Source organism: Protopterus annectens, chromosome 1.part2, assembly GCF_019279795.1.
Source record: "Protopterus annectens isolate FY-2018-M chromosome 1.part2, PAN1.0, whole genome shotgun sequence".
In the NCBI taxonomy this organism is placed as follows: domain Eukaryota; kingdom Metazoa; phylum Chordata; order Ceratodontiformes; family Protopteridae; genus Protopterus; species Protopterus annectens.
In genome coordinates, this window is record NC_056727.1 from 158,663,525 (window position 1) to 158,686,138 (window position 22,614).

General features: G+C 44.3%; 1 protein-coding gene across 3 annotated transcripts in view; it reads right to left on the bottom strand.

The window, feature by feature from the left end:
- The window catches only part of PPP1R21 (protein phosphatase 1 regulatory subunit 21), a 1,169,673-nt gene that overhangs the window by 1,056,940 nt on the left and 90,119 nt on the right, over nt 1–22,614 (bottom strand). For all 3 annotated transcript variants that reach the window (XM_044055342.1, XM_044055334.1, XM_044055351.1), the window contains exon 3: nt 12,765–12,911. In XM_044055342.1, coding sequence (XP_043911277.1) covers nt 12,765–12,911 — 147 coding nt within the window. The remainder of the gene's footprint in view (nt 1–12,764; nt 12,912–22,614) is intronic.

Consider the following 22,614-nt stretch of genomic DNA (forward strand, 5'->3'; position numbering starts at 1 on the left):
ACATGTACACTGAAAATGTCACTGTATTTCTTGTAGATACTGAGTGAACTTGAATAAAGTGGTGCTACACCTGTGTGGGAGAAAGTTGGTGACAAATGCAAGGTAACACTTGATGAACAATAAGCATTACTATCAGACTCCGGTGTGAGAGAATTTGTGGTATTTACATATTTGCAACTTCTACAGGTACCAATATAGTGGCCTACAGGTTGTGGCCAAGCAGTGCAACAGAATGGGCAACTTCTCAGAGCAAATAGTCATTTTCCTACAGGCGCACATGGATTTATGTTGTTTGGCCATGGAGGCCTGTGGGCCCAGTTAAGCATCATTCAGTAATTTACTCCATTACGGAGATATAAAAAAAAGAAATACGGATTGCCCAAGGACAGATTTAAAATTACATGGAAACCATTATATCCACAGTCTGCTCAATAAACTAACTTAAATGTAACTCTCAAAATGCAATTAATGTGCTTGCTAAACTTAACAAGGAACTTTGGGCACTGATCAAATAACTAAAGCCAGAAATGATGTAAAAGCAACCACTCAGGTGAAGGACAACTACAATGCCTTCTTTAACTGTGACATAAATCTAGAAACAATGCCCAGCACTGAGTAGAACTAACAGTAAAGGATATCATATACTCAGACAGAAAGGACATAGCTTATCTACTAGCAGACAAATTTAGTTAAAAAACTCCACTCCCCCCATACTCACCGACCACATACTTGCATCCAAGCCCTCTCCCAAATCTCCCATAAGCAAGTCCTCAAGGTGCTACTCAAGGCCAAGTAGACCACATTTATGGGCTGATCATGAAATAATGATGGTCATACTCCTTACAGAGGTTGTTCAATATCAGCCTCCAAACAGCTTTGTGCTGGATGAATGGGAGGCCACAATAGTCATCCTCCAGCAAAAAAGTGGCACATCAACAGACCTGAATAATTATAGACCCAAAAGCCTGAGGAGCCTCATCTGTAAGACTATGGATTGGATCATTTTGCAATTAATAAGGACATAAGTATCCTAAAAACTCTCAACTCAAACCAGTTCAGATTTGGTAAGGGCAAACCCTGCCTACTTAACCTGAATAACCTCTTAAAGAAAGTTAGTTGGGCAATGGCTAGAGGCTTATCAGTACACAGCACATATTTAGACCTCACAAAGGCATTCAGCACTATTCCACACTCAGGTATGATAGACTCCCACCAAATGTAAACTAACAGCAAACTGGCTCACAGACAGAAACCAGGAAATTAGGATGGGGAGTTCTACTGCTTTCAAAAGACCGATCACTAGTCATGTACCATAGGGTTCAGCTGTAGGACCACTCCTCTGCCATTTACTTCTCAGAGGTCAAAGCAAATGTTAAGGGTTTATGGCTGATCAAGTCTGCAGACGACTGTAGACTTGGTGCCATCATAAACTCCCCCAGAGGACACCAAAATCCTCAAGGGGGCTTTCACAAGCACATACCTGGTGTCAAAACCATGGATTAAACCTAAATGTCAAAAAATGTTTAATCATATCCTTCAGCAAGCATGACGTCCCTTATAGTTATCACATTGGCAACACATCCCTGAAAGTTGGTTCAACAGTTAGGGATCTGGGAACCCTATGTCGACAAAAAACCTGTCCTTTGATTACCATGTATCCACTATTTTAAGGAAGTTCTTTTTCATCTCACAGCTTATATCCAAAGGTGTGACATCCAGGACTGAAGATGTTCTCCTTCCACTGTACTCTGCTTCCATCAGACCAGTTAACTGAATATAATGTGCCATTCATTATGCACCTGTCACAACTGCAATGACCATAAACCTTCTCATTAAAAATCTTCTTCTTCTTTCAGCTGCTCCCGTTAGGGGTCGCCACAGCAGATCAACTGTTTCCATTTCTTCCTGTCCTCTGCATCTTGCTCTGTCACACCAACCACCTGCATGTCCTCTCTCACCACATCCATAAACCTTATCTTAGGCCTTCCTCTTTTCCTGTTACCTGGCAGCTTCATCCTTAGCATCTTTTTTCCCCAATACTCTGCATCCCTCCTCACACATGTCCAAACCAGCGTAATCTTGCCTCTCTGGCTTTGTCTCCAAACCTTCCAACTTGGGCTGACCATCTAATATACATATTCCTAATCCTGTCAATCCTTGTCACATCCAGTGCAAATCTTAACATCTTCAACTCTGCCACGTCAAGCTCTGACTCCTGCCTTTTTGTCAATGCCACTGTCTCCAACCCATATAACATAGCTGGTCTCACTAACCTCTTGTAGAACCTTCCCTTTCACTCTTACTGGTACTCGTCTGTCACAAATCACTCCTGACACTCTTCTCCACCCACTCCATCCTGCCTGTACTCTCTTCTTCACCTCACTTCCACACTCACCATTACTCTGAACTGTTGATCCCAAGTACTTAAACTCATCCACCTTCACCACTTCTACTCCCTGCATCCTCACCATTCCTCTATCCTCCCTCTCATTCACACACATATATTCTGTCTTAGTCCTGCTGACCTTCATTCCTCTTCTCTCTAGAGCATATCTCCACCTCTCCAGGGTCTCCTCCACCTGTTCCCTACTCTCACTACAGATCACAATGTCATCTGCAAACATCATAGTCCATGGGGACTACTGTCTGATCTCATCTGTCAACCTGTCCATCACCATTGCAAATAAGAAAGGGCTCAGAGCTGATCCTTGATGTAATCCCACCTCCATCTTAAACGCATCCGTCACTCCCACCGCAGACCTCACCACTGTCACACTACCCTCGTACATATCCTGTACCATTCTTACATACTTCTCCCAACTTCCTCATACAATACCACAACCCCTCTCTAGGCACCCTGTGATATGCTTTCTCTAAATCCACAAAGACACAATGCAACTCCTTCTGACCTTCTCTGTACTTCTCCATCAACACACTCAGAGCAAACACTGCATCTGTAGTGCTCTTTCCTGGCATGAAATCATACTGCTGATTACTAATCATCACCTCCCTTCTTAACCTAGCTTCCACTATTCTTTCCCATAACTTCATGCTGTGACGGCTCAATTTAATCCTTCTGTAGTTACGACAGCTGTGCACATCACCCTTATTCTTAAAAATCGGTACCAAAACACTTTTTCTCCACTCCTCAGGCATCCTCTCACTTTCCAAAATTTCATTAAACAATCTAGTTAAAAACTCCACTGCCATTTCACCTAAACACCTCCATGCTTCTACAGGTATGTCATCTGGACCAACAGCCTTTCCATTCTTCATCCTCTTCATAACTATCCTTACTTCCTCCTTGCTAATCCACTGCACTTCATGATTCACTATCTGCACATCATCCAACCTTCTCTCCCTCTCATTCTCTTCATTCATCAACCCCTCAGAATACTCTTGCCATCTGCTCAACATACTCTCCTCGCTTGTGAGTACATCTCCCTCATTATTCTTTATCACCCTTACCTGCTACACATCTTTACTAGCTCAGTCCCTCTGTCCAGCCAATCGGTACAGGTCCTTTTCTCCCTCCTTAGTGTCCAACCTTTTATACAACTCTTCATATGCCTTATCCTTAGCCTTCGCCACCTCTCTTTGCCATGCACCTCATCTCCTTATACTCTTGTCTACTTTCTTCATCTCTTTGACAATCCCACTTCTTTGCCAACCTCTTTCTCTGTATACTCTCATGTACTTCTTCATTCCACCACCAGGTCTCCTTGTCCTCCTTCCTCTTTCCAGATGTCACACCAAGCACCTTTCTAGCCATCTCTCTTACTAGCTCTGCTGTAGTTAACCAGCTATTCTGTAATTCTTCACTGCCACCCAGTGCCTGTCTTAACTCTTCCCTGAACATCACCTCACACTTACCCTTTTTCAATTTCCACCATTTGATCCTTGGTGCTGCCCTCACACTCATCCTCCTCTTCTTGATCACCAATGTCATCCTACAAACCACCATCCTATGCTGCCTAACTACACTTTCCCCTGCCACCACTTTACAGTCTCCAATCTCCTTCAGACTGGCCATTTTACATAAGATATAATCCACCTGTGTGCATCTTCCTCCACTCTTATATGTCACCCTATGCTCCCTCCCTCTTGTTAAAATACGTATTCATCACAGCCATGTCCATCCTTTTCACAAAATCCACTACCATCTGACCTTCTGCATTCCTTTGCTTAACACCATACCTACCCATCACTTCCTCATCCCCTCTGTTCCCATCACCAACATGCCCATTGAAATCTGCTCCAATCACCAGTCGCTCACCCTTGGGTACAGTCATGACCAATTTTTCTTTCTCATCCATCACACACCCAACTTGTGGAGCATATGCACTAACAACATTCAGCATTACACCATCAATTTCCAGCTTCATAAACATCACTCTATCCAACACTCTTTTCACCTCCAAAACACTCTTAGCATACTGTTCCTTCAGGATAATGCCCACACCATTTCTCCTCCAATCCACACCATGATAAAACAATTTGAAACCACCTCCGATACACCTAGCCTTGCTCCCCTTCCATCTGGTCTCTTGCACACACAATATACCAACCTTCCTTCGGTCCATCATATCAGCTAGCTCTCTCCCTATACCAGACATACTGCCAACATTCAAAGTTCTGACCCTCACTATCACAGTCCTAGCCTTTACCTGCCTTCGGGCATGCCTTCCCCCTCTTCTCCTCCTTCAGCCAACAGTAGCCCAATTTCTGCCAGCACCCTGTTGGCCAACAGTACTGGTGGTGGTCATTGTTAACCCGGGCCTCGACCGATCCGGTATGTATTTCTGTACTATTGTCTGCATGCATGATTTGGCAAAATTTTACACCGGATGCCCTTCCTGACGCAACCCTCCCCATTTATCCGGGCTTGGGACTGGCACAAAGAAATGCACTGGCTTGTGCATCCTCAGTGGCTGGATTCCTCTCATTAAAAATAAATAAATAAATAAAATCAAGTGCCTAAATCACAAAAACTATGCAGACTGTCTCAAGGCTTTGTCCCTCTTCTCAGCATCATTCATGCTACTAAAAGACAACCTCTCCCTTGCTTATGAAGCCTAAACAGAACCTATCATGTCAGACCTATTACATACTCACATGTCCAATGGGTCCACAAATAGCCACTCAAGGAGTCTCATTCTTTTTTGTAACACAAACAGAACATGCTATAGGGACAGATATGTATCACAGAGAATACCTCTTCTATGGAACACTCTACCACTCCACACAGCAAAGTACTTCTCTTACTCTATTCAAACGTAACTTCGATAAATGGACTGGAAACCAAAAACTCACCTCCAGCTTAGTGACAAGTGTCCATCATGGATAGGGGTAAAGTACAGTTTTGTACCTACCATAAATGTAGATGTTCGAGGATTCCATTGCTGCAGTCCTTACTATTGGGTATAGTCCGCATCCAGTCGGCCCGAATACCAGAGTATAAGGCTGACGTCGGTCAGGGCGCATTAGACTGACGTCAGTACGTCAGGGTACTAATGCGCATGACCGGCGTCATATCCTCAGTCTTTTCTTGCCCCAGATGTCAGAAGACCCTAAAAAGACAAGGCCCAAAATACCTGCACCAAAAACATGTACAAAAATATAAGCATGTAAACTCACCTACACAACCACCCCTAAACACAGAGGGGAAGGAGGGAGGGTAAATAGGACTGCAGCAATGGAATCCTCGAACATCTACATTTATGGTAGGTACAAAACTGTACTATGTTCTTCGTCTCCCATTGCTGCAGTCCTTACTATTGGGTAGAATCCCAAAGCAGAGGTAAGGGAGGCTGGCAAATCATAAAGAAGTAGGAGCTGACAACATGCCTTGCAAAACAGCTGTGGCAAAACCAGCCCTAGACTTAGAGTAGATAGGAAGGTGATAATGCTTAGAGAAAGTATGCACTGAACTCCAAGTAGCTGCTTCCAAAATATCCTTAGTTGCCACCCCCCTTAGAAATGCTGTTGAAGTGGCAGTAGCCCTAGTGGAATGAGGCCTAATCCCAGCTGGAATCTCCTTGCCATGATGGGAATAACAAAATGCAATGCAAAAGCCAATCCACCTAGAAATAGTTTGTTTTGACACAGGCTTGCCCTGTGAACTCAAAGCAAAAGAAACAAACAACTGCTGAGACTGCCTAAAATCCTTAGTCCTGCTTAAATAATAATAACGCAATTGCCTGTGTACATCTAAAGTGTGCAAAATCATTTCCCCTTTATTTTGGGGGTCTGCATAAAACGTAGGCAAATGAATAGTTTGGTTTAAAGCCACACTAGAAACCACCTTAGGCATAAAGGAAGGATTAGTACGTAATGATACCCTATCCTTATGGAAAATCAAAAATGGCTCTACTGCCATAAGGGCCTGCAACTCAGACACCCTTCTTGCAGAAGTAATAGCCAACAGAAAAGCAGTCTTCCATGACAAGTATTTCAATTCAGCAGTAGCCGCAGGCTCAAAAGGTTGTAGAGTAAGTTTTTCCAACACAAAATTGAGATCCCAAGCAGGAGTAGGAGCTCTCGTGGGGGCCTTATATTCTTTGCCCTCTAAGAAACTGCTTGAACAAAGGATGCGAAAACAATGGTGGGTCACAATCATAGTGAGCCGAAATTGCTGCAGCATGAATCTTAATAGAAGAGAAGGACAAACCTTTGTCCAATAACCCAGTAAGGTATTGAAGAGCCGCACTCAAATTAGGCTCAGAAACCTGCAAATTCTTTGCTGTACTCCAAAATAAAAATCTCTTCCATTTTTCTGCGTACACTTTCCTTGTACTAGGTCTTCTAGCTTCCATAATCACATTTAAAACTTGTTGAGGAAGTTGAGACCTGCTGTGCTTCAATACAGAATATGCCAGGCTGTTAGATGAAGAGAGTGAAGCTTGACATTGAGCAGATGACCATCCTGCTGAGATAACAGATGAGGAATCAGAGGCAAAGGCCATGGAGGCTTCCTTACCAGACTCGGAGGAGTGGGTACCAGTGTTGCGAGGCCAATCTGGAGCTATCAAAATCATCCTTGGCCTGTCTTGTCTGACCTTTAATAGTACCTTTGGAAGAAGAGGTAGAGGAGGAAAGGCATATACATGAAGGTTTTTCCAACTGAAAGACAGAGCATCCACTTTCCAAGCTGTGTGATGAAACCCCTTTGTGCAATACTGTGGCAGCTGGTGGTTTAGTGGAGAAGCGAACAGATCTATGTCTGGAGTTCCCCATGACACTGTCAATTTTTGAAATACATGAAGATCCAGTTTCCACTCGTGGGGATCCATGATTTGTCTGCTTAACACATCTGCTAAGGAGTTCTGTGCTCCTGGCAGAAACCTTGCCTGAAGAGTTAGTTGCAAGCTTAGCGCAGTCTCCCATAAAATCATTGCTTGCCTGCATAGAGGATAAGAATGTGTTCCCCCTTGCTTGTTGATGTACCACATGACAGTTGTGTTGTCTGTTAGAATCAACACCTGCCCTGGAAGAAGTAACTCCTTGAAAGCCATTAATGCAAACTGGACTGCTAACATCTCCTTCATGTTGATATGTAGATGCAGTAGTCTGGCAGGCCACCTGTCTTGTATCCACTTTCCATTTAGATGAGCTCCCCAAGCAATGTCCGAGGCATCTGTCGTTAAAATCTGACTCGCCTCTGGCCGGGTCACAGAGAGTCCCTTGTTTAGGTGACATTCCTGAGCCCACCACAAAAATTCTTTTTGAAGGCAAGGTATTATTAGAATGACAGTGTCCAAATCCTGGCAGTGCTGTGTCCATACATTTTTGAGATACCATTGTAGCTTCCTCATATGCAGTTTGGCATTGGGAAGCACCAGAATACAAGATGCCATGAACCCTAATGCTTGAAGGACTGTCCTTGCAGTCAGCACGGACTGATGAGATAGTTGATGGAAGTAAAGTGATAGACTCTGTTGTTTGTCCGGGGTTAAAAAGGCCATCTGGGCTGCTGTATTCAGTCTCACATCCAGAAAGCATATGTCTTGAGAGGGTACTAGACTGGACTTTATTTCGTTCACAGAATACCCTAGGCATCTTAGCACTGCTATAACATGTTCCAGATGCTGTACAAGGTCTTCCTTTTCTTGAGCCAGAAGCAGGCAGTCGTCCAAGTAAGGATAGATTTGAATTCCTTGAAGCCTGAAGTAAGCAATCACTGGAGCCAGAACCTTTGTGAATATTCTGGGCGCAGTAGATAAGCCAAAGGGCAATGCAGAGAACTGATAATGAGAATTTCCAGCTCGAAACCGCAGATACTTCCTGCAACTTAGCCTTATAGGCACATGAAGGTAAGCTTCCTTGAGATCTAGAGTTACCATCCAGTGATCTTTGCCCAGCAGAGGTAAAAGCTGTTGTAACGTCAACATCTTGAACTTGGGAATGTCCAGATAAGTGTTGAGGAGAGATAAATCCAAAATTGGTCTCCACGTGTTCCCTTTCTTTGGTACTAGGAACAGGCGAGAATAAAATCCTAGGCCCCTTTCTGATACAGGGACTGGCTGAATGGCCCCTATCTGGAGTAATTGAGAAACTTGCTTGTGAGCCTCTTTTCTTTGTGGAGGAGGAACGTCTGGCATGCCTTTGAAAGGGGCATTGTATGGAAATAAAATCTGTAACCGTGGTGAATGACATCCAACACCCATTTGTCTTGAGTAATTAAATCCCAATTTTCTTTGAAAAGAGACAGTCTTCCTCCCAAAGGAGCTGCCAGGCGAGAATCTACTGGCAGCGGAAAAGACAGGTCATTGGGTCTGTTTACGAAAGGACTGACCCCTGCCCTCACCAGAAGTCTGAGCAGGTGAACTCCTGTTCTAGGCCTAAAAGAACCTTGAGCCCTGCCCCTACCACGTCTAGACCTACCCCTAGACTGGGAATCATAAGCAGGATATGTCCACCCCTTAGCAGGCCAATTTCTACTAAACTTCGGTGGCTGCACCTGCAAAAAATCTTTAACAGTTTGCATAGACTTAGCTTTGTCCTCCATTTTCTTTAAAACTGCTTCCACAGGTGATCCAAACAACACATCAGACTGTAAAGGAGCATCCAAAATCCGTGTCTTAACATGCTCAGCTAAATTCTGATCCTTCAACCAGGCATGCCTGCAAAGAACAGAACTAGTAGCGGCCACCCTCGAGGAGGCCTGTACAGCATCAAAACCACATTGCAAAGAATGCTTACCCACTTGTTCAGACACATGAACCAAATCCAGCAACTCTTTACACTCAATACCTCCCGCCAAAGCATCCACCTTAGATTTCAATTGTGAAAGGAGGTAATTCTGATATTTTAGCATGTGAAACTGACAATTCAATGCCCTCATGGCTAGAGTGGAAGAAGTATACACTTTCTTTCCCCACCTATCCAAAGCCCTTGCCTCTTTATCAGTGGGAACAGGATTTTTAACCACAGAAGCTTTAACACCTTTAGGGCCTTGAGAAATAGTTTCTGGGTCCGCCCTAGGACTCTTAAACAAATACTTATGAGCTTCGGGCACCCTATAATACCTATCCGGCTTAACAGGAGCAGGAGGCAAAGAGTCAGGGTTCAGGGAAGCCTCTGCAAAAACATCTTCCACCACATTCAACACAGGAGGAATAGCCAAGGGCCTATGCTGGGGTAAAAACAAGAATTCCCGAAGCCTTTTCCTGGAATCAGAGTAATCCTGGCCTTCCCATTTAAAGTGCTCCCTCATGGAATGCAGAGTTTCTGAAAATGAGAAATCCTCAGGAGGAGTAGCTGTAGGAGTGGAATCATCCATATCAGAATCAGAATAAGTAGGATACTCCTGCAAGTCTTCCGCAGAAGACCCTGAAGCCTCTGAACACCGTTCAAAACTATCAAAGTCTGGTTCCACCCTAGGCCTCTTATCAGGCGGGGGCATAGAACCTCTAATCATAGTAATCAAATCTTCTGCCATTTTAAGCATATGTTTCTTAGGTACAGAACCTGAAATGCTAGGAGAAGCCCCCACTGAAGCAAAACTAGGCCTACCTCTCAAAGAAGTTTTGGCAACAGAAGGAGAGGCCCTAACTACCTTGGGAAGAGAGGGAAGAACAGTCACCTGAGAAGCCCCCTCAGCCTGGCCTACCTCCTGAGAGGGCACATCCTGTAACAGTAAAGTTTCTGCCTGGGACTCTATGGAAACTCCTGGCAAAACCTCTGGCTCCACTGAGCCACCTAAAGAACCGACGTCCGGGACTGCCGGTTCATCAACCCTAGGCTTCGCTGTTTTGTCCTTGCGCTTCTTGATCGGCGGGCGCCGGAGCATCCGGCGGCATTTTATAATTGCAACGCTTCCCAAACACTAACCTGGCACAGTCTAACCTCCTCTTAATAGTGCGTTTGTTAAACCTAGCACAAGAGCGGCAACCAACAACGTCGTGCTCAGGCCCTAAACAAGGTATACACAAGGTATGGTAATCCCTATGAGGTATCTGTTTCCCACAAGAAATACAGTTATTCACTTTTCTGACATCCGGTAAAATACTGAGGCAAGAAAAACAAAATGTTCCCCAACGGGGTACTTAGCCAACTCTGTTTCGGTCTGAAACTCCGGTTTCGGAAAGATTTCAGAACGCCAACCTGCACTCGCAAAACTGCTTCTGCATCGGACCACGCGGCAAAAAAGACTGAGGATATGACGCCGGTCATGCGCATTAGTACCCTGACGTACTGACGTCAGTCTAATGCGCCCTGACCGACGTCAGCCTTATACTCTGGTATTCGGGCCGACTGGATGCGGACTATACCCAATAGTAAGGACTGCAGCAATGGGAGACGAAGAACATCATGTAAATATACCAAAATATCCTTGTTCTCCCCACCTCTGGGTTATTTGTACACAGAATATAACGGCAAAAAATTTAAGATGGTTGCAGATCAACAGTCTATTAAGTACCTACAAATTTTATTACATTTCCTTACGTTTTACATTGCTTTTGCCAACCAGGCAGTCTTAGTGAAGCATTCAAATTCCTTTTACAATGGAAACATGGAAAAACAGCAAGTGAATTAATCAGGGCCACACAATATGTTAGCATGATCAAAGGGAATTCAAATCTGGGTCTCCATCTTTTCAGTCCAATACATTAATCAGGCTGCTTTAAAGCTTTCTTCTGGTATTTAAACTGAAGACACTAAAAGTTCTTCTCTACTTACAATACTCATGTCATATTAGGTCTCAATGCTTTGATATTTTACTTTCTGCAGAACAAATTCTGTATTTGCATTATTCTTTTGTCTAAAATGAAATGTAGAAAGTTTATTAGTCTTTGTGGAAACATATGCATAAGGAACTTAATTTTAAGAACATATCCTTAAGAATACAAATCTTGAAACTCTGACAGATGTTGCAGATTGTCAGTAGTATAAAATGATCACTTTGATCTATGTCCCTCCACATTACAGTTTGGCTCAGAAGTTTACAACTACGTGCCGCTAAACCTCGACTTTTCAGTAGCCCCAGGTTTGATTCACACAGCCTCTAGTTGCCTTCTGTGTGATTCTGAGCAAGTCACTTAACTGGACACTACTCCCACACAACCCCTGTAAAGGGAATTTGTACCCAGTGGGCTTGCACAGTTATTTTTTTCTTTTTGCGTGTGTGTGAATCTTTGAGTTGAACTTTGATGTAAGCAACATCCCCTACACATCAAATATAAATCTAGAATGTACATTACCTTCATATATTACTAAAGATAATATAGTTTCCATCATGAACCATAACTTCTTTAATTCAAAAGAAATTATGTTTCTGTATACACAAGTATAATGATATTTGGTTAATGAGTGCAGAGATGTATCCATCACAATTTGATTAAACTGATACTAACCATAAAGCAGACTAATCAGCTGAGCAGAGAAGTCTACTGTAGAATGCATAATAAGTCTAGCTTGCCTCACTAAACAGTGACTTTGGTTGATAAAATTAAATTACAGTCCTGCTAAGAAATTCTTTTTGATATTTGTTAACCCAAGTTATTTCTTTGTGAAAAGTTTAGATGGATAATTTGCAGAAAAAAACAGACCTTGTTTAGCTAAGTGGCAAAAGAAACGGTGTTTGTCTGCATACCTCAGGTGACCCACACTTGAGTAAAGCCTTAGGTGGTGGAAGGAAAGTCCAGGAGGTGGAGCAAGTAGTTCTCGGCTTGTCTTCTCCAGTGGTATGAACAGGAGTCCACTAAACAATGGAAGAGACAGGAGAAATCCTTGGGAAAGCAGGGTTCAAGACAACACACAAGCTTCTCTGGAAAAGACAGCTAGTCTGCCAGTGAACCTACTGGTTGTCTCCATAATAGTAATGTTGAGAAGCTACAGAGAACCACTAGGGCATAACACTATACATTTACCATGCTTTCCTGTTGGGTTACAGGGGGATGAACGGATCTTACTCAGGCATTAGGCAAGACAAGCCAGCAGAATGACACATAGTTAGTCCAGTGGTAGAGAGAGCAAGAAATAGCTAGAAACTAATAAAAACCTCTCAGCACTACACAACTGCAGACCTGCTGGATAAATGACAGGTAAATCTGGTACTACAGCGCAGTGATGTTCACCTCCAAAGGCTTTAGACTCTAGCTCTGCAACGCAAAAGAAGTCACACACACACTTATGATTTTAAAAGGATATTTTACACACACACATACATACATATCATATCTGAATATTTACAGACAGTTATACACAGTTGTGCTTTACCCTATTACTCTTTTGAGATACTCTGAAAAGCGGAGTTACTCTACCTTGTTCTTCTTGCCTTTAGCTTCCATAGCTGTCAACTCCTCCTGAAGTAACTCTACCCTTTTCGCTAGCTGCTGGTTTCGGAATGTTAAACTGTCCATTTCTTGCTGCAGCTTCCTTAAGGACTGTTCTTTCATCTTCAACTGTTCCTGTGGCAAAAAAAAAAAATCAAACAAAATATGCTTCAGTTAGTTTAATGCAACTGTTTACAGCTACATGATCTAAACTAAGCCCTGTTACTGTAGTTCCTCCAACAGCTTAGAAAATGCTTGCTCTGGATTCTGTCTGTAGTTATTTACACTGGTAAGCCACTTGGTGCTGCACAGTTTCAAACATGGTCAGTCTGTTTGCTTTCAGTCACAAACAGATCACAGCATATAAACCAGTAAGTTACCATGACTATTTAATTTTTTGTATCTGTAAAAAGTTTCATGCATCTCTGATCCAGATCATGGCTGAAAAAGCTTTAAGACCAGGCCATGTACCTGGTTAAACAAAATAATAAAACGCATCATTAAGACCTATACTTAGAAGCTAGATTAAGTAGGCACAGTTAGAAAAATCAGTCAGTTACTTGTATGCAAAAAGAAAAAAAAGTTGTGTAAAGTCTTACTATAACCATAGATGTCCTTCTCTTCCATGTTGCAGTATTCTGCATATGGGTTTACTCCACTAGTTGCACATACATACGTCCAGTATCAAAAAGCTTTCAGTCCCTCCAAGGTGCGTGAGACGTCTGACGTGTCCGAGAGTACTTGGGCCATAAAGGTGACATCGGCATGCACCAGCCCTCAGAACAGAAGGCCACAGTCGGAGCCAGTCATAGTAAGGGCAATCCCATATCATTGCCATCCAGACAGGGAAGTCATTAGCTGACAGGATGGGAAGGAGAGTGAGAAGGTATACTGCAACATGGAAAAGAAGGACATCTATGGTTATGATAAGATTTTACACAACTTTTCTATGTCCTTCTATTCTCATGTTGCAGTATTTTGCATATGAGTGAGGGCCAAAGCTCACTGAAACTGAGGTGGTGGTCTAGAGGCAGACTCCAGGAATCCATGAAGGATAGCCCTGGCGAACCCTGCCCTGGATCTAGAGATGTGGTCGTTTGTAGTGTTTGAAGGTGTGGACCGAAAACCAAGTAGCAGCCTCCAGGATAGTAGAGATATTCAGGCCCTTGAAGAAGGCACCTGAATAGGCTATGGCTCTTGTAGAATGAGCTTTAACTGCACCCTGCAGAGACTTACCATGCAATTAGTAGCAGGAGGTGGGGGCCTTGGGGATCCAAGTAGAAATAGTCTGCTTGGACACGGCCTTCCCCAGTGCTTCCCCATGCTCTAGGGTGGAAGGATACAAAAAGTGGGTCAGCCTGTCTGATAGACAAATCAGATTCTACCTGCACAACACCAAGTCTGTGTACATCCAGGGAAAGCAGCACTCTCACTGCTCCTTGTGTGTTTGGGAAAGAGACAGGTACGTGTATAGCCTGATTGAGGGACAGGTCATTGACTACCTTTGGCAAGAAGTACGGGTTTGTCCTGAGGGTAACCATGTCCTTGTAGGAAATGAGGAAGGGAGGAATAGCCATAAGGGCTTGGAGTTCAGACACTTTTCTGGCTGAGGTTAGGGCCACTAACAGAACAGTTTTCCAAGTACAATGCTTTAGGGAAGCTTTATCTGCTGGCTCAAAGGATGGGAGCGCAAGCTTCTCGAGCATGTAGTTAAGGTCCCAAGGCACAGGAGAGGGTTTCCTGGGGAGGTCTGAGGTGAAGTACCCCTTTAAGGAAGAGTTTGGAAGGAGTCTGGATGCTAACGGGAGAGCCAGAGGCAGGCATGCAGAAATAGCAGACAGATGGGCTTTGATGGATGAACAAGCCAATCCAGTCAGTAGTAGCTCACATAAACAGGACAGCACTAGAGGGGGTTCACTGAGAAGCAGGTCCAGCTGTCTTTTACGACACCAAATAGTGAATTGTTTCCACTTTGAAAGACATGATTTTCTTGTATTTGGTTTCCTGGCCTCCTGCAGCACATTGAGCATGTCCTCATTGTAAAGGTGTCTGAAGGGGATCAGAATCCCATCAGCCACAGGGTTAGGTGTAGAAGCTGCCACTGTGGATGAATTAGTGACCCCTTTTGCTGTGTGAGAAGGTTCACTCTGGGGGGTAACTTGTGGTGGATTGCCCCTGGACAAATGTAGGAGTAAGGGTAACCCAGTGCTGTCTGGGCCAGTAGGGAGTCACCAACAAAATTTTTGGACTGTCCTTCTGTATTTTCAGCAGAACCTTCTGAATGAGTAGGAAGGGGGAATGCATACAGATATTTCCCCTTCCAGGAAATTGAGAAGGCATCTGTTGCCAGTGCCTGTGGTGCTGGTGTCCTGGTGCAGAATCCAGGAAGTTGCCTGTTGATGGTGGAGGCAAACAGATCTATTTGAGCTATACCCCACCTGTGGACCAGATCCAAGAAGACAGCTCTGTGAAGTATCCATTTGTGGTGGTTTGTACTGGTTCTGCTCAAATAATCTGCCTGTGAGTTGTGGAGAGAGGGAATGTAGGTCGCCTACAGTGTTATTCCCTGTGAAGTGGCCAATTCCCAAACCAAAAGGGCTAGTCTGCAGAGCAGGTAGGACTTGGCCCCTCCCTGCTTGTTGATATAACACAGTACAGTGGTGTCTGTGTATATCAGAAGTGGTCCCTGTTGTAGGAAAGGGAGAAATGCCTGGAGGGTTAGTAGGATTGCCCTCATCTCTCTTATATTAATGTGTTCTGATTTGAGGTGATTTGGCCACATGCCCTGCACTTTTCAGTGGCCAAGGGTGGCTCCTCACCCCAAGTCTGAGGCGTCTGTGTGCATGGCCTGAGTGGGTTGAGGTGGTTGGAGAGGAAGGCCTGGGTTGTGATTCACCTGAGCCAACCACCATAGTATTTCCTTGTTTAGGCAGGGTAGTAGGGGCACAATGTGCTCCAGAAGATGGTTGTGTTGCTTCCAGATTGACCGAAGGAACCACTGTAGCTTTCTCATGTGTAATCTTGCTGAAGGAAGCATGGGACTGGTAGCTGCCATGTAGCCCACAAGTTTGAGGTACTGGCTTGCAGTCACCTCTGTGGAGTGAAGGACAAGGAGGAGATGAACTCACTTTTGGTGGGGGTAGGTATGCCTCCATGAGATATGAGCGGATCCTATACCCAAAAAATACGGTGTCTTGGGTTGGTTGAAGATGGGATTTTGGGAGGTTTATCTGAAATCCCAGTGATTGAAAGAGGGTCACCACAAAGTGGATGTGCCCTTGAAGGGTTTCTTGGTTGGCAGCTTGGATCAACATGCCGTCCAGGTAAGGGAATATCTGTATTCCCTTTGTCCTGCAGTAAGCCACCACTGGTGAAAAGCATTTGGTGAAGACTCTGGGTGCGGTGGAGCGTCCAAAGGGCAAGGCAGAGAACTGCAAGTTAGAGGAACCCACCAAGAATCTCAATTATTTTCTGTGGGTGGGTTTGATTGGGATGTGGGGATAAGCATCCTTTATATCTAATGTAGCCAGGAATCCTTGTGGAATTATGAGAGAAAAGGTCTGGCAGGGTCACCACTTTGAAGGTAGGGACCTTTAGAAAAAGGTTGAGATAGGAGAGGTCCAGAATAAGTCTCCAGGGTCAGTCCTTCCTGGGGACCAGAAGAGCCTCGAGTAGAATCCTCTCCCTTTTGCAGCTGGGGGGGGAGGGAATGTCTCTATGGTACCCTGATCCAACAAGGTCTGCACTACCAGTTGCAAGAGGTGCAGTTGCTGAGCAGGTGGTCATAGTATGCCTCACCCTATGGGTGGAGAGATCCAGGACATAAAATAACCATTTTAAAGTAGGAACAGGACTCACTTGTCTGAGGTGAGATGGGTCCAAACAGGGCAGACAGTGAGAGAGGCGAGCAGACAGTGGTACAGAAGGCAGAGGGGGAGGAGGCAGGGGTGGCAGGTAGTCAGATGCTACCTGCCTTGTCCTGAAAGGGAGTTCTCTGGCTAGAGGGAGGTGATGCTCTAGCTGGAGGGGGTTGTTTCCTTGTGGCCTTACGAGGCCTTGAAGGAGGAGCAGGATGGAAGTGCTTCCTAATAAACTGACTTTTTGCTGGATAGTTTCTGTGAAACTTGGGGGTTGGTGAAACCAGTAAATGTTTAAGGTCCTGTATTTCTTCGCATTTTTTGCTGCAGAGATTTGAAAAGGTCTGCTAATTTAGAACCAAGAAGTGCAGCACTGTCCAAGGGAGCATCGATGAGCTTTGCCCTGAAATCATCTGGCATGTGTTGTAAGCGAAGCCAAGAGTATCTGCCTAAGGCAGATGCTGATGCTGCTGACCTGGCTGAGGATTCAGCAGCATTGTAACTACACTTGATAGGGTGTCTGGTGACCTGGGAAGAGAGGGTGTCTGGTGACCTGGGAATAGAGGGTGTCTGGTGACCTGGGAAGAGAGGGTGTCTGGTGACCTGGGAAGAGAGGGTGTCTGGTGACCTGGGAAGAGAGGGTGTCTGGTGACCTGGGAAGAGAGAGTGTCTGGTGACCTGGGAAGAGAGAGTGTCTGGTGACCTGGGAAGAGAGAGTGTCTGGTGACCTGGGAAGAGAGAGTGTCTGGTGACCTGGGAAGAGAGAGTGTCTGGTGACCTGGGAAGAGAGAGCCAGGAGAGAGGACAGTGATGCTTTGGCAGGGGAGCCTGGAATATCTGCCAGGTGTTTTGTGGCGGATTCTAAGAGGGACAAGGCATACTTGGCCATGTGAGTCTGGTAGTTTGTGGCTGTGAAGGCCCAGGTAGCTGAAGTATATATCTTTTTACCCAACCTTTCCATAGTTTTGCTGTCTTTGTCAGCAGGGAGAATGGTGGTAGTAGGTAGGAGTTTGGAGGCTTTGTCCGTAGAGACTGATATATAGCAGGATCAGCAGGTGGGCACTTAAGCAGATGCTTAGCAGTGTCAGGCACCTTGTAAAGCCTGTCTGGTCTGCATGGGGTAGGAGGTTGGGAGTCAGGGTTCAGAGATGCTGAAGAGAAGGCATCTAAAAAGGCAGGCAGGATAGGAGGAACAGCAGATGGGCTGGGGGGGGTTCCATTTGAATGATGTCGCAATACCTCTTTGGTACCTCAGTCATTTCGGAGGATTCCCATTTAAAGTGATCTTTCATCCTGCTAATAGTTTCACCAAAGGTCAAGTCTTCAACTGAGGAATAAGGGTCCACTGACTCTTCCTCAGGGGATCTGTATCCCAAGGGGGAAGATAGTTGAGAGTTGTAAGACAGTGATTCCTCTGAGGAATCTGAAAGGACTTCCTCTTCCCTAGTAACTGTCTCAGAAGGCTGAGGCCTAAGACTCAGGAGAGGAGGAGAAGTGGTACCAGTAACAACAGTGGTAAGCCTCAGTGCCATAAAAGCACTGAAAAAGCTTTGACTGAAAGCCTGCCAATCAGGCATCCATGCTTTCTGTTGTGGGGGAAACATGTTCTCTTCTTTTAAGTGGTCCAGTGGACGTCTGCCTAGAAACCAGTGATTGCAAGGGTTTGGAGGGCTCAGACAGTTCCTCAGAAAATGCAGGTTCCCCCAACGTTGGAAACCAATGCCGGAATAGCTTCTGTGGACATGCTCTCGCCTAAGGATAGTGCGGTGTCCTTAGAGGTACCTGCAACATCCGGAGTGGCAGATCTTGGTCCAGATCCTGGAACCAGGCCAATGTCAGCCAAAGGTTGGGAACTGGTCTGAAGAGGCTCAGCAGTAGAAGAAGTCCGTAAGGTTCTAGCCTTGTTTTTTGGCGGTTCTGCTGAGACGTTTGGGCTGCCCTCCATCTCTAAAGTAAGCTGCTTCAGACATTGGTTTTCAAGGTAAAGATTAAGTGTATGCAAGTGACTACGTAGTGTCTTAGGCATGAATGCCTGGCAAATAGGGCAGGCCTTGTGGTCGTGCGACCATCCCAAACAGAAAAGGCACTTATGAGTGTCCTTACGAGGGATCTGGTGGCCGCAGAGACTTGCCCTTTCTGGATGACATGAACAAGCAATACTAATTTTTAGAAGGATTGAAAAGGTCCCCAAAGGGGTACTTATCTTGTGAAACGAATCTGACATCAGTGAGCAGAAACACCTGGTGTACGACTGGTGGCTGAAAAGTTCTGAGGGCTGGTGCGTGCCAGCGTCACCTTTATGGCCCACGTACTCTCAGCCACGTCAGATGTCTCACTCACCTCAGAGGGATTGAAAGCTTTTGGATACTGGCCATATGTATGCGAGACTAGAGCAGTAAACCCATATGCAGAATACTGCAACATGGGAATAGAAAGACATCTCAACATCACAATTCTAAGTAAATATGGATAACATTATTATGAGATTTTTATCACTACTGCTGCAAACGTAGCAGTGAGGAAACTTCTACAAATTTATCCAGTACATCTACAGTTGTGTAGCGCTATATATTTTTTTCCATTAGTTTCCCTTGGTTAACTTAATACTGTAGTCAGAGAATCTCAATAGGTCAACTACAGGAGAGGATCAATTTAATGAAAAAGGTTTTGTTGGCCATTGGATGTTGAGCGTTCTAGCCTGAGAAATACTCTTAACTTTGTTCTGCAAAACACTACATACCATGGGAACAGCATTTTGGCAATGATGCATAAAAATGTCTTTCTTTCTACAGCATATGCACACAACTAGGTTTGTTTATTCTTCTATTTTATTATGTTGTTTTTGCAAAACCTTAAAGTAGTACCACAGCAATCTCAAACTGTCTTTTAGGTTTCTGTAAGTGTTTGAAAAGGCCATCACATTATGCTATCTGATAAGATCTAGGCCTTCAGTTTTACTGCAAATGTGAATTGAAAAGACAAATTATCCACTGTAGCTGGGGAGTTCTACTGAACTTAGAAGCTTGGGATGGAAAAAAAGCTGTTTTACATAGTGCATAGAGTTGCCCTTTTTCTCTAGTGTATTAAACTCCTTTTAGCAGGGGTCTCCAAAAAGGAGATCCTCCTCCAGAAGTGAATTAAGCAGCTCCATCTTAAAATGGTTTGAAAGGGACAGAGTCCTCAACCAGCTATGCATCCAAGTAACACTGCCATGTGGTTGCTGCCCTGAATGATGTATCTAAAACATTACCACACCACTTGAAGTGCATAGCAACCTGAACTAAAAACTCAAGCATTTCCTGTTTCAGTTGCTTATCCTTTATCCACCTCTGCCTCAGCCCTCTTTTCCAATAGAGAATGACAATAAGAGAGCATGTGGATCCGAGTAGCTCAGTGGCACAGAGGGATAAAGCCCTTATTCCACCCCAGATGACCCATGTTCATTTAGGAGCATGCATGTCAAAGGGGCTGCAGGTAAGGATAGAAGACAGCAGCTGATGTTGGCTCATCCATCCTGGAGGGTGGAGGAAGGCAGTCTAAGTTTGCTGCAATAAGCAGTGTGAAGAGCCTGTTGAGCTCTGTGCCACATAAGAGGTGAGATGCTTAGTCAGGAGGTTGCACATTCACCTCCCCAAGGCAGTAACTAGGGAGCTCAAAAGGCTACTGGAGGTGGTGAGATTTAGGGTACACTCCTATGTAGCTGTACGATGCTGCACCAGCATCCTCAATTGCCTCACTAGCACCAGATGTAAGGCTGTACCCAGGGGAGTCTAAGACATGTCTGGTAGACCCAATGAATGATAAGAAGAGCTGGCAGCAGCTACAAGGAGGAAACAAAAGCATGTTGGTCTGGCGGTTTAACACTGAAAGGCAAGGCAGAAGAAGCTTAAACCTTTTTCCAAATCTGACAAGTATCTTACTCTCTCAGTCATTGAAAACAGGGCTCTTGGATGGAGCCAGCACCGACCCCTGATGGAATCCAGAGACACCATTACTGGATCAGCCAAAAGACTGTTCTAAAGTAAACTTTACGAATCCTTGACCTTACAGAAGCAGTCAGTTTTCTTTGTAGAAGGGGAAAAAAAGTCTGGTTCCACATACACTTTGCTGAATACATCCTCCAGGACATCCATGACTGGATGAACAGCTGGTGCTCTAGGCTCAAACAGGCCCATAAAACTTTATATCTGAGCTAGGTCTCAAAGCATTCCTTAACCATCCATTGGAGCTCCTCAATTTTCAGAAAAATGTCCCTAAAGGGAAATCCTCAGGTAGAGAAGGAGTAGACAGAGTGTCCTCTGTGTATAATTAACGTGTAGCAGCAGAAGGGATCTGCCCAATGTAACCCAGTTCACCTGCCTCTGAATTACTGGAATCAGAATCTTCAAACAAGAGTTTTCACGCTTCATTTCAGAAGGTGCCATAGACACCTGTGGAATTTCAAGTTCCAGCTTCCTTGACTTCAGGAAAGAAAGTTGGTCAGTATAAGCCAGGAAAAGGGAACACAGGCAGCATCTAAACTAGGTCAATGCAATCGTTCTGGCACTGGTTTTGTCTTTGGTGCCTTGTGCTTCATGGCTACTGTTGCAAGTGCCTTAGACACCTCTGGTCATGGTAAGAGACCGAGACATTAGTCTGGCCTCCATAAACCTCCTCATGTACAAATACCCTGAGGATCGCACCTTCACCTCTGGTAATAAGAATACAAGCCTCTGTAACCAATGGGCCCTCATTCTCATGAGGTGTTATACAGTCATCTATCTGGGATGGCTTGACAGATGCCAAAGCAATGGCAGCCTGCAAGAGGATGCATTGGAGATTTCAGATGAAACTGGCACTGACAGCAGGCTCATGCAAGTGCCTCTTTACACCTGGTATCATCCATCAGGACATCATCCATCCAACAGTTTGCCCAATATCTTTTGTCAGAGTGTTTGTCAGAGTGTTTCTTTTGGGTGGGAACTTCCAGTTACAGATTAAGAATAAAGATAAAAGAAATAATTACTATAACGCGAGTTTTAAAATGTTATTTTACATTAGAAAAATGAATACAGCCACATCAATCAAAAATGCTTTTGCATTATCTAAAGACTAAAGAGTGTTCTTTCATTTTCCTAAATTACATAATTTGTAGATCAGATGACTAGGCTCTTTATATAAAACTTTAAGTGCACACATTCTGGGGTCAAGCATAATGGCATCGTCTTTTCTTATAGTATGCATGTGACAAGATGGGGTTAAATACCTTTTAAAAATACAAAGCATTTTTTTTTGTTTTGTTTTCATTACACAAATGTACTTCACCCCACATACGTAAAACATTTAAACTCTCTCTTACACATTGCTTATATGAGCAAAGAATATAAAATCTATTCGGTCTAACTTAAAATCATTTTAAAACATGAGACAGAAGTAGAAATTACCAAATCAAAAATGTCCAACTACTGCTATCTAGTACTGCACAACCACAGAGTTCAAGACTCAAACTGTTGACCAAAGGGACCACCAAATTACATTTATGTTAATGCTTTGCATTCACTTACAATAACTTCCAAGGTGGTCTCCATGTTGTAGAAGGATGGCTCTATGAACTATGATCCAGAGGAGTTGGAATCAACCAGTGGCCTAAGCAGTGGGGAAGCTGGTCAAAGAGGGAAGAAGAAAGATGGATTAACCTACTCACCTGTCACAGGGGAGACAGTAATGGCATGCGTCTCCAGAGCATATATTTCATCAATGATTACTAGAGATCATATGAGAGACATCTGCTTACGTTTGTAAGGGGGAGGCATGATGGTATGGCACCTGTGGAGGCCAAGTGACCTAACGACACTACACTCATTGCAAAGCCAAGCTTTGTGTGCATAACAGGGCATGCACAAATGGAACTGCTTACATCCTCAAGAAGTCTCTACATAACCTGTGAGACATAAGATTTGAGCCTTCCAATCAGAGATGAAAATTAGAAATTGCAGCCAATT